The sequence below is a fragment of the Diospyros lotus genome, chromosome 3, assembly GCF_014633365.1.
Source record: "Diospyros lotus cultivar Yz01 chromosome 3, ASM1463336v1, whole genome shotgun sequence".
NCBI classification, from domain to species: domain Eukaryota; kingdom Viridiplantae; phylum Streptophyta; class Magnoliopsida; order Ericales; family Ebenaceae; genus Diospyros; species Diospyros lotus.
The window spans coordinates 17829970-17843534 of record NC_068340.1 but is presented as its reverse complement, the minus strand read 5'-3'; the positions used below and the strand labels follow the sequence as shown (position 1 = coordinate 17843534).

The 13565-nt window shown below is 37.8% G+C and overlaps 2 protein-coding genes across 2 annotated transcripts; one reads left to right on the top strand and one right to left on the bottom strand.

The window, feature by feature from the left end:
• The first annotated feature begins 4563 nt into the window (after window positions 1-4563).
• On the top strand, window positions 4564-6359 carry LOC127796559 (piriformospora indica-insensitive protein 2-like). The gene has a single exon (XM_052328743.1). The coding sequence runs from the start codon at window positions 4671-4673 to the stop codon at window positions 6054-6056; it is 1386 nt and encodes a 461-aa protein (XP_052184703.1). The 5' UTR covers window positions 4564-4670; the 3' UTR covers window positions 6057-6359.
• Window positions 6360-6407: 48 nt separating this feature from the next.
• Window positions 6408-8206, bottom strand: LOC127796560 (CRIB domain-containing protein RIC6-like). Its single transcript, XM_052328745.1, has 5 exons — window positions 7859-8206; window positions 7640-7767; window positions 7415-7515; window positions 7205-7319; window positions 6408-7058 (listed from the first exon to the last, which is right to left on the bottom strand). Exons 2-5 carry the CDS (start codon window positions 7698-7700, stop codon window positions 6661-6663), a joined length of 675 nt encoding a protein of 224 aa, XP_052184705.1. The 5' UTR covers window positions 7701-7767; window positions 7859-8206; the 3' UTR covers window positions 6408-6660.
• Window positions 8207-13565: the final 5359 nt, after the last annotated feature.

Here is a 13565-nt window from a genome sequence, read left to right as displayed (position 1 = left end):
TAATTTCCAGGCTTCTCACCTACAAGACACCTATGCGAGTCTCTTAAACTATGATTCACAACTTTGATTAGTTTATTAATTTGGGTATGGAGGGAAAAGTGAATTTAAACTTATCCCAAATAGCTTTTGTAGTGTCTTTCAAAAATAATTGACAAATTTGACATCTCTACCAAATACTATGGAAGAAGGTAAACCATGCAACTTAACAACTTCTCTAAAGAATAATTTAGCAACATAGGACACATCTGTTGTCTTACTACAAGGAAGAAAATGTGCCATTTTAGAAAACCTATCTACTACTATGAGAATTGAGTCTTGTCCCCTAATAGTCTTGGGTATACCTAAAATAAAATCCATACTCACAACTTGCCATGGCCTATGCAGGATAGGGAGATGAGTGTACAAACTTGTGTTATTCTTCCTAGTTTTAGCCAATTGACATGTTTGACATTGTGAAACAATTCTTTAGATATCCCTTTTCAAAGATGACCACTAAAATCTATCCTCAACAAGTGCAATAGTCTTATCTCTTCCAAAATGACTAGCTAATCTCTTTGTATGCATTTTCCATATGAGAAAGTCTCTAAATGAGGTATGTGGAATGTACAACTTTGTTCTTTTAAAACGATATGTTGGAAAGACTAAAATGATTAGGTTATCTCTTATGCTCGAAATTAAGGAGATAAAAAAGATAAGAGAAATTCAAGGAGATAAGAGATAAGGTAAAGTAGAGGATAAAGAGATAAAGTAGTGTGAAAAAGATAACATCACCAAATCTCTCATTTCAAACTTGTAAATATGTTCCTATAGTTTAGGAGATAAATAGTCCTATTTTTTTGGAGACATTTTGTGTTGTAATGTGTATAAATACATCTCATTATCACATAAATAGACTGTAGCTTCTTCCCATCGAGTCATCCCTCTTTGATACTTGAATAAGCTTAGTTTTTTCTTTTTATTTTTTTCATTTGTTCAAGATACCTATCATGAATGACAAAATCAATAAAGGGGTGACGATTCTCTTGACTAACGTCAAGGTACATAGAGTTAAAATAAGGAGAATTAGGGTAAATGTCCTTCGCCTTATCAAAACAAATAACCTTTGTAGTCATCACCTAAAAAAAAAAAACTACCCGACTAAGGACATCATTTACTTTGTTATTGACCCTTGACCCAGAACAATGCTTAAAGATAAATGTATACTCAATAAGGAATTCTACCCATTTAACATGCCTAGAGTTCAACTTCTTTTGATACTACAAGTATCTTAATGCTTGGTGATCAGAATATAGAACAAATTCGTACTGTAATAGATAGTACCTCTAATAGCAAAAAGACTGGACAACATCATAGAACTTTTTATCATAAGTGGAATTTTTTCGTTTAGATTCATTTAGTTTCTCACTAAAGAATGCTATTGGGCGACCCTCATGGATAAGAACACCTCCAATACCAATGTCAGATGCATCACAGGCAACCTAAAAAACTTTAATAAAATTAGGGTGTCATAAGATGGGTTGTGGCCATCATTTCTTTAATTTCCTTAAAGGCTTTATCAATTGAACTAGGCTAAAAAAACTCTCATTTCTTTAAATAATCTGTAATTGGAGCCATGATAGTACCAAATCCCTTCATGAATTTCCTATAAAAAGTAGTTAGGCTATGAAAACTACAAATCTCTAACATTGTCCTAAGTTCAGGCCACTTTCTAATAGCTCGAATTTTTCTCAGGGTCAATAGCTACAGCTTAGGCAGAGATAATGAAGCTTAAGAAAAGCACTTGAGGTTGGAAAAAATAACACTTCTTAAGGTTAGCATACAATTTATTAACCCTAAGAGTTAGGAAAACTTGTTTGATGTGATCAAGATGTCTATCTTGGGACTTGCTAAAAATCAAGATGTCATTAAAGTAGACAACCAAGAATTTTACAATGGTGGTTGCCGACGTTGGTTGGCACAAGATAGAATTGAGAGAAAGGGGGGGGGGGGGGAGGGGGGGGTGGTGTGCTTTTGAGCTAGAGGGTCTCCCCTAAATCTTTTAATCCAGACCTAGTTGGGGTTGGGTTGCTTAGAGCTGCTATTTTTTCTTCGCTTTTGTTTAATATTAATTACTTATTTCTTTTATTATTTTTATCTCATTTGGATTTCTCATATATATATATATTTACACACACACACACACACACACTAACATATAGAGTAGAGCTAAAAATTTAATTTGATGTCCATAAAAACAATAAAGAAACTAAACCTAAAAGTTAGGTCATTATTTTAATTTAGATGGATGCCTAACTCCTTTTGTTGCTTCTAATTTCTAAACTTGTAATTAAGATTTAAGCCTCAATTATATAAATAAATAAGTCATTAAGTTACAGGTATTTTTCGCTCTACTCTTTATGGGGTGGACTCAATTCAACGGGCCTGCCCCAATCGCATGAGGTCCAATAAACCTCGAGCTGAGCTCGTCGAAACGAGGTCACACATTGCTAAAACCCAATCTCAAATCGCAGATTGAAGCAAGCTCCCAGAAATGCCTCTAGCTCGCCGGCCTATCTGAGCGAGCTCCCAACTACGCTTCGAGCGAGCTCCCAGTGACTCTTATAACTCGTCGGCCTAGCCGATCAGCTCGTATAACGAGAAAGCCATACGCTAGAGAATATTAGTAGGCTAGGGGCAGGCCCAACCTGGCCCCAGTTTCTCGGCCCATCTGATTGGCCTATGTCAGTCCTATCCTAGCCCTTTGCAACAACATCATTACAGCTGTGTCTGGGTTTCCGCGTGTTCACCTTAGATCCCATTCTCATTAATGACGGATCCTATCCATATTAATGAGGGTTCCGTCGGCACCTTGCTGCTGCATGGGCGTTCCCGCCGGCTCTAGGTATTCTGTCCCATCATCTGCAGACGTACAGTACATGCATGAGGAGATCTCCTCCTCCCATATATCGACCAGCTCTTGCGAGAGCCCTGGTAATGTTTTTCCCTGTTAACTTACTAATACTCTGCATCTTTACTTACTCGTGAATTGACTTGAGCATCGGAGTACCTTGTAGGGACCTGTCGACGGGTCAACAAATAGAACCAGATAACTCATTCTCTCCCTCTCAGATTCATTACACTAGTGCGGGCCGATGAATCATAGTCGACCAATTCAGAACATCAACAGTACCCCTCACATTTTTCTCTATTTCTTTATTAAGGGAGTATTTGCTAAAATAAACAAAATAAGAGACATTAAGATAAATTTAGAATGCTTTTCGAATCAAGATATGGAATAGTCAAGATAAGATTGGGAATCATTCTAAGATTTTTATTAGATTGTTTGTTAAATTTTTTGAAATTCACTGATAATTATATTTTTTTTTTTTTTATGTGTTTCTTAATACATATGATAAGCACTAAAATAAGATTTTTTTTAATCAAAATATCTCTATTGTCAAATTCATTCAAAATTGTTTATTAACATCATAACAAATTTATGATTAAAATAGTATTTTATGATTAATATGAATTGTCAAAAAAATAAAAATAATATTTTATTTTTTAAATTCATATTAAAAATAAATTTAAAAAAAGTTAAAAAATAAAAATAATTATTGTTAGAATTACAATAATTTCACTTAGATAATTAAAAATGGTCAAAACATAGATAATAAAATATAAAATTAAATAAAATAATTTAAAAATTGGTGAAAGGAATAATGTTATTTAAATTTTAAAAATTATCAAAATATATGATAATTTAAAATATATTATATAATATTAATTATAAGATTTAAATGGATAAGTTGTTTTAATAAATTTAAAATTTTAAAATATATTAAATGAGATTAACGTAGAGATGACACGTGTAGATCCCCCAGCAGTTAGGCGTCGCTTTCATCGGAGACCAGTCGGCGGCTGCCGCCACGCCATGTCGGTGTCTGGTCCCCGCCGCTGCTCGCTGCTTCGTACCAGATTGCGGGGGGATTCCTCCACTTTTTGCCCTCCGGTCTGGTGGGCTCTGCTGCGCCGGCTTTATTCTGCCCGCAGCAGTTCGGCCCAACCACCAAACCAAACTAGACTAGACACAAATAAAAGCGTTTTGTCCCACCTACGCGCCGCCTGCTCCGTTGATGATCCGCCATGTGGCCCCTGCATGCATAGCATTGCATGCATGCGTCGTGCCCAAGCCGTAATAGTACCCTGCTCCTTTTTCAACCACTTTTTTACATTTCTGCCCCCCTACAGTTTTAATTTTTATTTAGATTAATTAATGCAAAAAAGGAAAATCCATCGAGGCATCTTCTTTAGTCTACTAGAAAGAATAATCAATGTCCTAAATTGCTAAATTGCCCATCATGGCACAGAAATCAAATCAGGGCCTAATCAACGGTTCAGAACGACGGAATCTTTAGTCTGCGTGGAAGAAGACAAAAAGGAGGACACTATAGTCATTCCAACTGCAGCAGCGTCAACAGTAAAGCAAATCTCTGCAAACAGAAAGCCAACTTTGTACTCTCTTTCATCTTCCAACCGAAACATGCCTCTGGTTCCTCCTCCTCCCTCTCTCTCTCTCTCTCTCTCTCTCTCTCTCTCCCCCCATAACCCACTTCGTATAAAGCTCCCACTTCTTATAAAGCTCTCTCTCCGTCTTTAGCTTGAAACACTTGTTTTTGTTTTTCTCTCAAATGGCTCTCTCTTCACCTTCTTCTCCGTCGTCTTGTCTTCTTGGTCTCCTCTTCTTTCTGATATTCTCGGTATTACAGCGTAGCATAGTGGTTGCACAGCTTTCGCTCAACTCGGAGGAGCAGGAATCGGTGTACCGAGTTCTGGAAGCCGTCAACTCGGAAGTCCCGTGGCGATCTCTCTTCCCGGACGACTTCTGCTCCTCCGCCCCCCACGGCGTCGCCTGCGACTTCTTCGTCGATGGCGCCGCTGAGGCAGTTCACGTCACGGAGCTGAGTTTCGGCTACGTCTCTGACTACTCCCCGAACCCACCTTGCACGGAAAGCTCCACCGTCGATTCTCGCCTCCTCTTGCCCTTTAAACACCTCCGAAAGCTCTTCTTCTACAAATGCTTCACGGAGAGGCCAGTCTTCATGTCCGCCGTTTCAATTTCGGCATCATCTCTCGAAGAGCTAGTGTTCATTGAAAACCCATCTTTGGTCGGTTCCCTCGCCGGCCAACTCGGTAACTTGACGAGTTTGAGGAGGTTGGTTCTCACAGGAAACAACGTCTCCGGTGAAATCCCCGGTGGGTTGGGTGATTTGACCAACCTGGAAGAGATTATGCTCTCGAGAAACAAATTCAGCGGCGAAGTTCGGTTCAGTATAAACAAGTTGAAGAAGCTGAAGGTTCTCGATCTTAGCTACAATGGGTTAACCGGAAACATTCCGGAATCAATCGGCGAACTACCGAAGCTTCTAAAGCTCGACCTCAGCTCGAATCGATTTTCAGGGAAAATACCACATACCTTAAAGAATCTGAAGAATTTGGAGTTTCTGGACATGAGTTACAACCTATTCACGAACTCTGGAATCCCGCTATGCTTAGCAGAAATGCCCAACCTGAAGGAGCTGTACCTGAGTGGAAACTTCTTTGGAGGGCACATTCCGGAAATTTGGGACAAACTCGGGGGCATTGTGGGAGTAGGACTCTCCGGGACCGGACTCGTCGGGAATATCCCGGCCTCGATGGGGACATTTCTGAGAAACGTGGTTTATTTGGGCCTGGATAACAATGGGCTTGAAGGGACAGTGCCTGAAGAGCTCGGATACCTGTCTTCTCTGAATGAATTGAATTTAGAGAACAATAACCTGAAGGGCAGGCTGCCATTTTCTGCCAATTTTGCAGCCAAGTTAGGCGACAAGCTCAAGTTGGAGGGCAACCCAGAACTGTGCATCGATGAGGGTCTCTGGTCCCCCAAAATTGCCTCTAGTTTGGGGCAGTTAAAGCTGTGCAAGAAGCCAAGCCTTCCCAATCCTGTCCCATTCTCTGGGGGCATTCTCGTCACACCAGTTTATCTTGTCTCCATCCTTGGGTTTTTTGTTTCTCTTATGTTAGTAGTCGCATAAACCAGAGGGAGAGGGAGAGGGAGAGGGGGAGAGAGAGAGAGAGAGAGAGGACACTAACTGCTGACTTGGGTCGTCGTTGCAGGGGCGAATGGGCAAAAGTGTAATTACAAGGTCTGTCACTGACCTACATATATATATATATATCTATACACATATCCATACAGCTACTGTTTGCTCGCTTGTTTGTTTGTTCTTAAATTATTGGCTTCGAAACCCATTTGATCAAACCAATTCATGGGGCTAAGCAAACGTGTTGCAGCTCCAATTTAATACAGAATTGTACAGTAATTTACATTATATATAATGGTGGCGGCGAAGCATTGCAATGCTCAAATCAAAATTGCTTGGGGAAAATGATGGTTTAATTTAATCCAAATAATTGAGGAATAATATGTCTGTAATCACACACACACACACATATATATATATATATGAAAAGGACGAGATGGAAGAATATTTTGAATCATACAACAGATGAAGCGAAAATTTTGTTTGCAACTATGCAAAAGCTTCTCTCTTTCTCTCTCTCGCTTTCGTTTTCGTTTTCTTCTAGCTACAGACACAAATTAATATGCACCCAACTCTTCCCTGTGAAATTCTTGTTTTATCCTTTATCTTCCTCTACGGGCGGCCTCGAACTGGAGTTCTGACTGACCAGGCCGCCATTGCTCTCGGATCCGGGCAGGGGCTGGCCGTCAGGGGCGGGCGGGCCCTGCTTCGAGCGCGACGACTTTGATGACCCGCCCAAATCCTTGGGCTTCTTGCGGTGCGATTTCTTCGGGATGTCAGGTAGGGCTTCCGAATCCTTGTGGCGGGTCGACTTCGAACCTTCCGACGAGTTTTTCCTTGATGCCCGGCCCGATTTTCCGGACGGATCGCGTTTTGGGGATCCGGGTGTGGGCGAACCCCCTGCCGAAGAGTGGCGTCTGGTTGTCTTGGGCTTCTGGGACGGTTCTTTGTTTGCAGAATCCTGTGCTTTTAAACTACCCTTCCGGCCAGAACCTAAGCCAATCAACACAGAAATTTGTGTATAAACTTGTAAACCGGATCGTGATTTATTCGGGTTCGGGTCTAGGTCTAGATTAAAATATGAATCCCAACCAATCTAATCCATAGACAGCCTGCTAAACACAAGCAAACAAACCAACCTTCAGAAACCCATTTGATATCTTCCTCCGAGTTGATTGGTTCCCCATTGGCATTTAACGGTGCTGATTGAAATCCCTGGGCCCCTTGGGGTGCCGTTGCATCAAACTCCTTCATCTGCATTGATTACACGAGATTATTGTCATCTCCATTATTATATTACCGTTAATTAATTAAAATTGCATGGAATTGGAAAACGATTAATTACGTACCCAGCTGGGTGAGTCTACAGAGGGTCCATCCCACCCAATATGAGCCACGTGCTTTACGTCCGTCGGAAACCCAATTTGCATCTCCGGTTCTTTGTCCTCATCTGCAAATGCAACTCACAGTTCACATCTTGTTTGGTTGCAGAGAAAATTAATTAATTTTCAACCGGAAATGAATCCGGACGAATAAGATCGAGGGAGGGAGGGAGGAAGGAAGGAAATGTGAACCAAATATCTGAGTAATGTATCGTAAGCCCTTCAAAACGCCCTTCATCTTGTTGGTCCCCATCGCTGCGGAATTCTAGATAGAGACTCCCTAGCCCAAGAAAATTTTCCGGGAAACTTGGCCTTCAAATCTGAAACGGACAAGAAAAGCATTAGATCCCCAGATGGGTTCGGATCAATATATATATATACCCGTCCTTTCTGTAACGAAGAAGAAACGACCTTCAGAAGAGAAGAACCCATTGGAGAAAACGCCAGCCAGGAGGGTGAGGCCTTCCAAGCGAGTTTCTCTTTGGATTTGAAGGGCGAAGATGAAGAGAATCGAAGAAAGAAGAAAAACTACGATAATGGGATCCCCCCGTTTAATTGGTAGGTTTTTGAGTATTAAATTGTAAAGGGAAGATGGTGATGGCGAGAAGAAGGGAAAGGGGAAGCAGAAGGAAGGAAGAATGACGAGTTCAAGTTGGTTAGCTGCCCGTCAAACGGAAGCCAGAAGCTGATCGAAAATTTAGGTGAGAAAGGAGAGAGAATTACAGGAGATATTTACAGGCAGCTGGAGGACGGAGGCTGGAGCCTGGATTTGCTTGCTATTAATGGGGATGCCTTTTTAACCACTCTCTTCTAATCAAAACTTACTTTTGCTGTTTCTATTTTTAACCACCCTTTTCATATATTAATATTAATAATTAATAATAGGATTCCATTTTCCATGGTTTTTATTATTATTAGTAATACATCTATCGAATAGCACACTCGAATGATACAAAATTCAATGCTGGAGACAAATTTACCACCCTTTTACAGTCATTCCATTGTGCAACTCATTACTCTTAGACAAATATATATTAGGTGTTTTTTTTTTTGTAAATAAACAATTCCATTACACAAAAATTGAAAGAATTAGCACAGAACAAGCCAGGACATACTCCGAGCAAAACATACAAACTAAAGCAAAGAGCTTAGCAAAAAGCAAACATCACCGTAGCAGAACAAAAAAACAACTACACAGACAATCTAAAAAGCTAACTATCCTGCAAATTCATCATGCTGCTTCTTCTTCTTTTGGCGTTCCCTTTTGCATTGGGACTTTGATTTTGGGGGGCAAGATAAATTATCAGAGTCAACTGTCACGTTCATCGAATCTTCTAAATTATTATCCCCAGAATGACAACAATCCTGAGGGTTTGAGCCACTCATTGGAGGGATGGATTGATTTGCCTGCATTAGAGAACAAAACGTGTTGCCCTCTAGAGTCTAGAGTATCATTCATTGTACCTTGGACATCACTAGCTAGAATTCAACGACTGGGCTTGGGGTGAACACCTCGCTTGACCATGAGAAGGCCCTCTCAAACTACTATTCAATTGGGGTAGACTTATTTCAAGCATTTAATTCTGGAGGAACATGAATTGGAGACAAACCACCATTCACTGGCCCCTTACCAATCGGAGCAGCGAGGGACACAACTTGCTTAGGGACATAGATCTGTTTAGCTTTCTTCGGGCAATTCACCAAAGAGTGACCAAAGACTTCACGTTGCTTGCAAACGGACGAAGGCCATTGGTATTCAACTGAAAGTTTGGCGATCTTTGGTTCGCCGATAAAAGCATTAACTCCTTGAATTAACTCAATATGATCTGGAAAGGAAAAAGAGATATAAAACTCGATACAAATTTTGACATAACCCAATCACAATCGGTCTTCAATAATCGCATCTGCATGAATAGGGCGGCTAAGGGCATTCGCAATGATAGATAAACCATTACCAGTCCAACCTTCTACAGGAATGTAGTAAATTTTCACTCAAAGGGGAATAGATGAATGAGACTCTTGAGTGAGAAGCATACCCAGTTCCCAAACCTTAAGAAAAAAGGGGTGGCCAGCAAATTGTTAAGGCTTGGTTTCGAAGATATTCATCATCTAATCATGGGTCTCAAATTGGAAAAAACAGAAGCCCAAACGATTGCACAGGACATCTTTAAGGATATGTTATTTCCAAATTCTCTTAGCAATGTATTAAATATTAGGATAATAAAGGCATTTTTCAATGAAATGACCAACTAAACTATTAACTGAATATTGTTTACTTTCCTCAAGAGTGGTAGAAGGAAATTGAATTCTAAGAATTTCGATACCACTTGATGAAGAAGGAACATATCGAAGCTTGGCTAGAATTCGAAGTCGCGAAAAGGCCACTACATTGAGATTATTTGAGTGTAAACCCAGGTTACCCATGTTACCCGTGAGATGCACTTGCCATTGAAAATTTCAAAAGTCCTCCCCGACATTCCCACCTAAAAAAGACATAAACCAACCATCAAATGTGACCGTTGAAACTAAAATGAATCATCTTTATTCCTTGCATTAAATGTTGCATCTAATGAGGCATTATGATTGGCTACAAGAGGCAGAAAATCATCTCATCTTTGCCAACACGTGGCATGCCCCCCCTAAAATTTGAGCTGGTGTTCTCTTTGTATTTCATTTTTAACTTTTGAATTCATTTTGTATTTTATGTTTTGAGTTTTTGTTTTGAAATTTTTAAAAACACATTCTCTTTGTCATTTTAAGAAACTGTTTCTCAAAACTAAAAACTGAAAACGCGCTTACTTTTGAGATTTAAAAAAAAATATTTATAAAATTTAATTATTATTTAAATTAAAATAATTTAATGCTAGTATACTATTAAATACATTTTGAAATTAGTGAAATATTGTAATATTTTTCCCCATTGCAATAAATGGGGAAATAAAAATTAAAAATTAACTCAATGAAAATGAGAAAATATGATTGTTCATAACAAATAATATTACATCAAACAATTCAATAGCAAATGGATTACAATTACAAGTTTAAATAGTCGTGACATAAATCAAAATAGTTCGAACACTAAACATTAAAATAAATCAACATAATCATGTATACGACTCCTTGAAAAGTTATTCCACATTTGTGTATCAATTTGATCCCTGCCTTGTCCTATTTGAGCTGTTTGACTAGTATCAAATTGTATGGCTTCTTGATCTTGATTTGCCTCCGACATATCTTGAAATACCATATTCTCTGATGAAAACTCAACAAATAAGCTATCTAAAGCGTGTTCATGGCGAATATGGTTATGTATTGCACAACATGCAGTAGAGATTTGTCTTTGCTTACTAAGTGAATAGTTGATAATTAATTTTAAAATATGAAATCTTACTTTTAAAACTCCAATGCAACATTCAATAATGTTACGACACGAGCGGTGTCTATAATTGAACAATTTTTCCTTTCCACGCAGTCTTCTTCGTCCAACATAATCACGCAAATGATATCTAGGTCCTCGATAAGGGGCAAGAAAACCAGGCATGTTTGGATAACTAGAATCAACAAGGTAAAATTGATCTGCAAAAAAAAAAATGACCTAAAGACTATAATATTATAAAAATATTTGACAAATTATTTAAAATATTAGAATATACCTTTACTTGGCATTAGAAAGTTGTTTGAGGTTCTTGTGACTGCATCAATGAATACTCGCGAATCATTAGTAGTACCTTCCCATCCAGAATACACAAATGTGAACTTCATGTCAAAATCACACATCAACATCACATTTTGTGTTATATTAGTTTTTCTTCCAAAAAAGATGTTTGTCTCGATGCAGGTGTCCAAGCTGTAACATGTGTTCTATCTATTGCGCTTATGCAATTCTTAAAATAAGAAAATTTGCGCAAAATCCGCTCATGTGGCACATTTTGATGTGTCGGACATATTATCTCTGTGGCAAGTGAACAAACAGCCCGTAATACTCGTTCAACCCATTTGTGTATTGTGTTGTTGGAATGTTGAAACATATCACCAATAATACTATATCATGTAGTGTGCCCTACAATCATAAAAAACATAGCAATGCCCTCCTTGATGCTCACTTTTTTTCCATCTTTCAACAACTACTTCTATTTCAAAGTATCACAAAAATTCATGAACACATGTTTCTGCATACGAAAATTACAATAACATACGTCTGGATGTCCATTCAGAATCTCTAGTATGTACATTTTCCCTATAAGTAATGACGTTCTACAAGGTACCCTGCCGATAACACTACTTTTGCTGGCAACAAAGCAATTAAGCATTATTACATCCCCAAAATTAGCAACAATATCATCCGTAAATAAAAAATCATCATCACTCGAATCTTCGTCAGTCGAATCATTGGTATGCATATTACCAACCACATTTGATTCAGTTGACATCCTGTGTATAAATATATTCATAATCATCATCAGTAGTCATATCATTCATCATTTATTATAATCAACGTAAAGAAATAATTCAACATCAACTAAGATGGCAACAAAACAATTAAGCATTATTAAATCCCAAAAATATAACAAGCATTCAATTTTAAATAAACTCGACATCAAACAGTTCTAGTTGAAACATAGTTCTACAACCATCAACATCAAACTATGAAAAAAAAAAACAGTACTTGAAGCTAATGTAAGAAAACACAGTACTTTGAGCTACAACATCACCAATGAAAATAACATGATATTAGAAAATATGCAATCAACCAACCAAATCAAAGAAGTTCCAAGATAGGTCTTCTTCTAATTTTTGGCATCTTCACAAATGACACTCTAAAATCTGGATCCTTAAAAGCCTTTATCGCTTTCACATAAACTTCATTAGACACTTCTTCCATATTATTCAAGATGTCCATGCAAATCACATTTGAATAAGGATCCAAACTAGTATCTTCACTATCTAATTGATTACGTGATTTTCCTTGGAGCTTTGCAAGCTTTTCTTTTAGGTAAAGTGTCCTAAGTTCAGTTTCTTCATTCCTCATACTAATTATAGATGACCACTGCGCCATACAAACATCGAGTTTATTAGTTTTACTGATCTTAGGTTCCTTGCGTCGACGTTCGCTAGATTCACCAATTTCTTCACGCCAACAAGTATTTGTAACTTCATCAACATTCTCCACACGTACATGAACTCCTTTATTCAAAAAATCATCTTTTAATTGTCTTTCTTCCTCAGATGTTGAAGGAAGCTGAGTGGAAGCATTGCCTAATCCTCTAGTAGTTGTAGTCCCACTAAATATCTCTCCAAGAGTTTCATAGTGCTTACATCCTTCCTTCTTGAATATTTTGTACTCAGACTTGTTAATCTACAATAGTAAAAATAAAACACATTATCATATTGTATAGCAAAAAGGGGTAAGATTGATATGATAAAAAAATGATGGTAAAAAATATTCTTTAATAAAGATATATATCGTATAAAAGTGTTGCCAAACTTCCTCTGGAGCATTAAATTTGTTAGTATTTGGATCCCATGTAACACCTGTATGTCCTAAAAGTTCAGAGAACAAGCGATGTACCTTACGTAAACGGTTTCATTTCCCCTTTAATCTATCTATGTCGTAATCCATTTTTGTGAGAATAATCATGGCTTGATTGATCTTGCCCCAATCGTCTTTTGTGAATGTAGAACATTGCAATATCCTTGATTTCACATTCTCGTAAAGAATACCAATAAATGCGTGCTCGTTCTCATCAGACCACGACATTAGTTCCTTAGTCTTACCTCTATGACCACCCATGTTCTATATTGAAGATAATAAAAAAAATATGAAAACGACATGAAAAATATACTCCAACTTACCAAAATATACTCCACACGACATGAAAAAAAATTCAACATCATGATTTGATAGACCCACCCTTGGACCAAGGAAAAGAAAAGGAAAACAAAAATAAACACAACAAAAAAAAAAATGCAACACTAATAGTAAAAAGAAATAGGTAGTAACAATACCAAAATTAGAATCAATGTTAATTTTAACAATGTTAGAATAAAAAATAATTCAATGTTATGTGGTGTAAAAATAATTCAATGTTAATTCTAATCATAAATGCAGTTGTTGGGT

What these genes read in the sequence shown, in the direction of transcription:
- LOC127796559 (XM_052328743.1), top strand. Translation starts at nt 4,671, where the DNA reads ATGGCTCTCTCTTCACCTTCTTCTCCGTCGTCTTGTCTTCTTGGTCTC.
- LOC127796560 (XM_052328745.1), bottom strand. Translation starts at nt 7,700, where the DNA reads ATGGGGACCAACAAGATGAAGGGCGTTTTGAAGGGCTTACGATACATT. An exon ending in ATACATTACTCAGATATTTG is followed by an intron (nt 7,516 to 7,639) that starts GTTCACATTTCC and finishes TTGCATTTGCAG; the next exon opens with ATGAGGACAAAGAACCGGAG. An exon ending in CTGTAGACTCACCCAGCTGG is followed by an intron (nt 7,320 to 7,414) that starts GTACGTAATTAA and finishes TAATCAATGCAG; the next exon opens with ATGAAGGAGTTTGATGCAAC.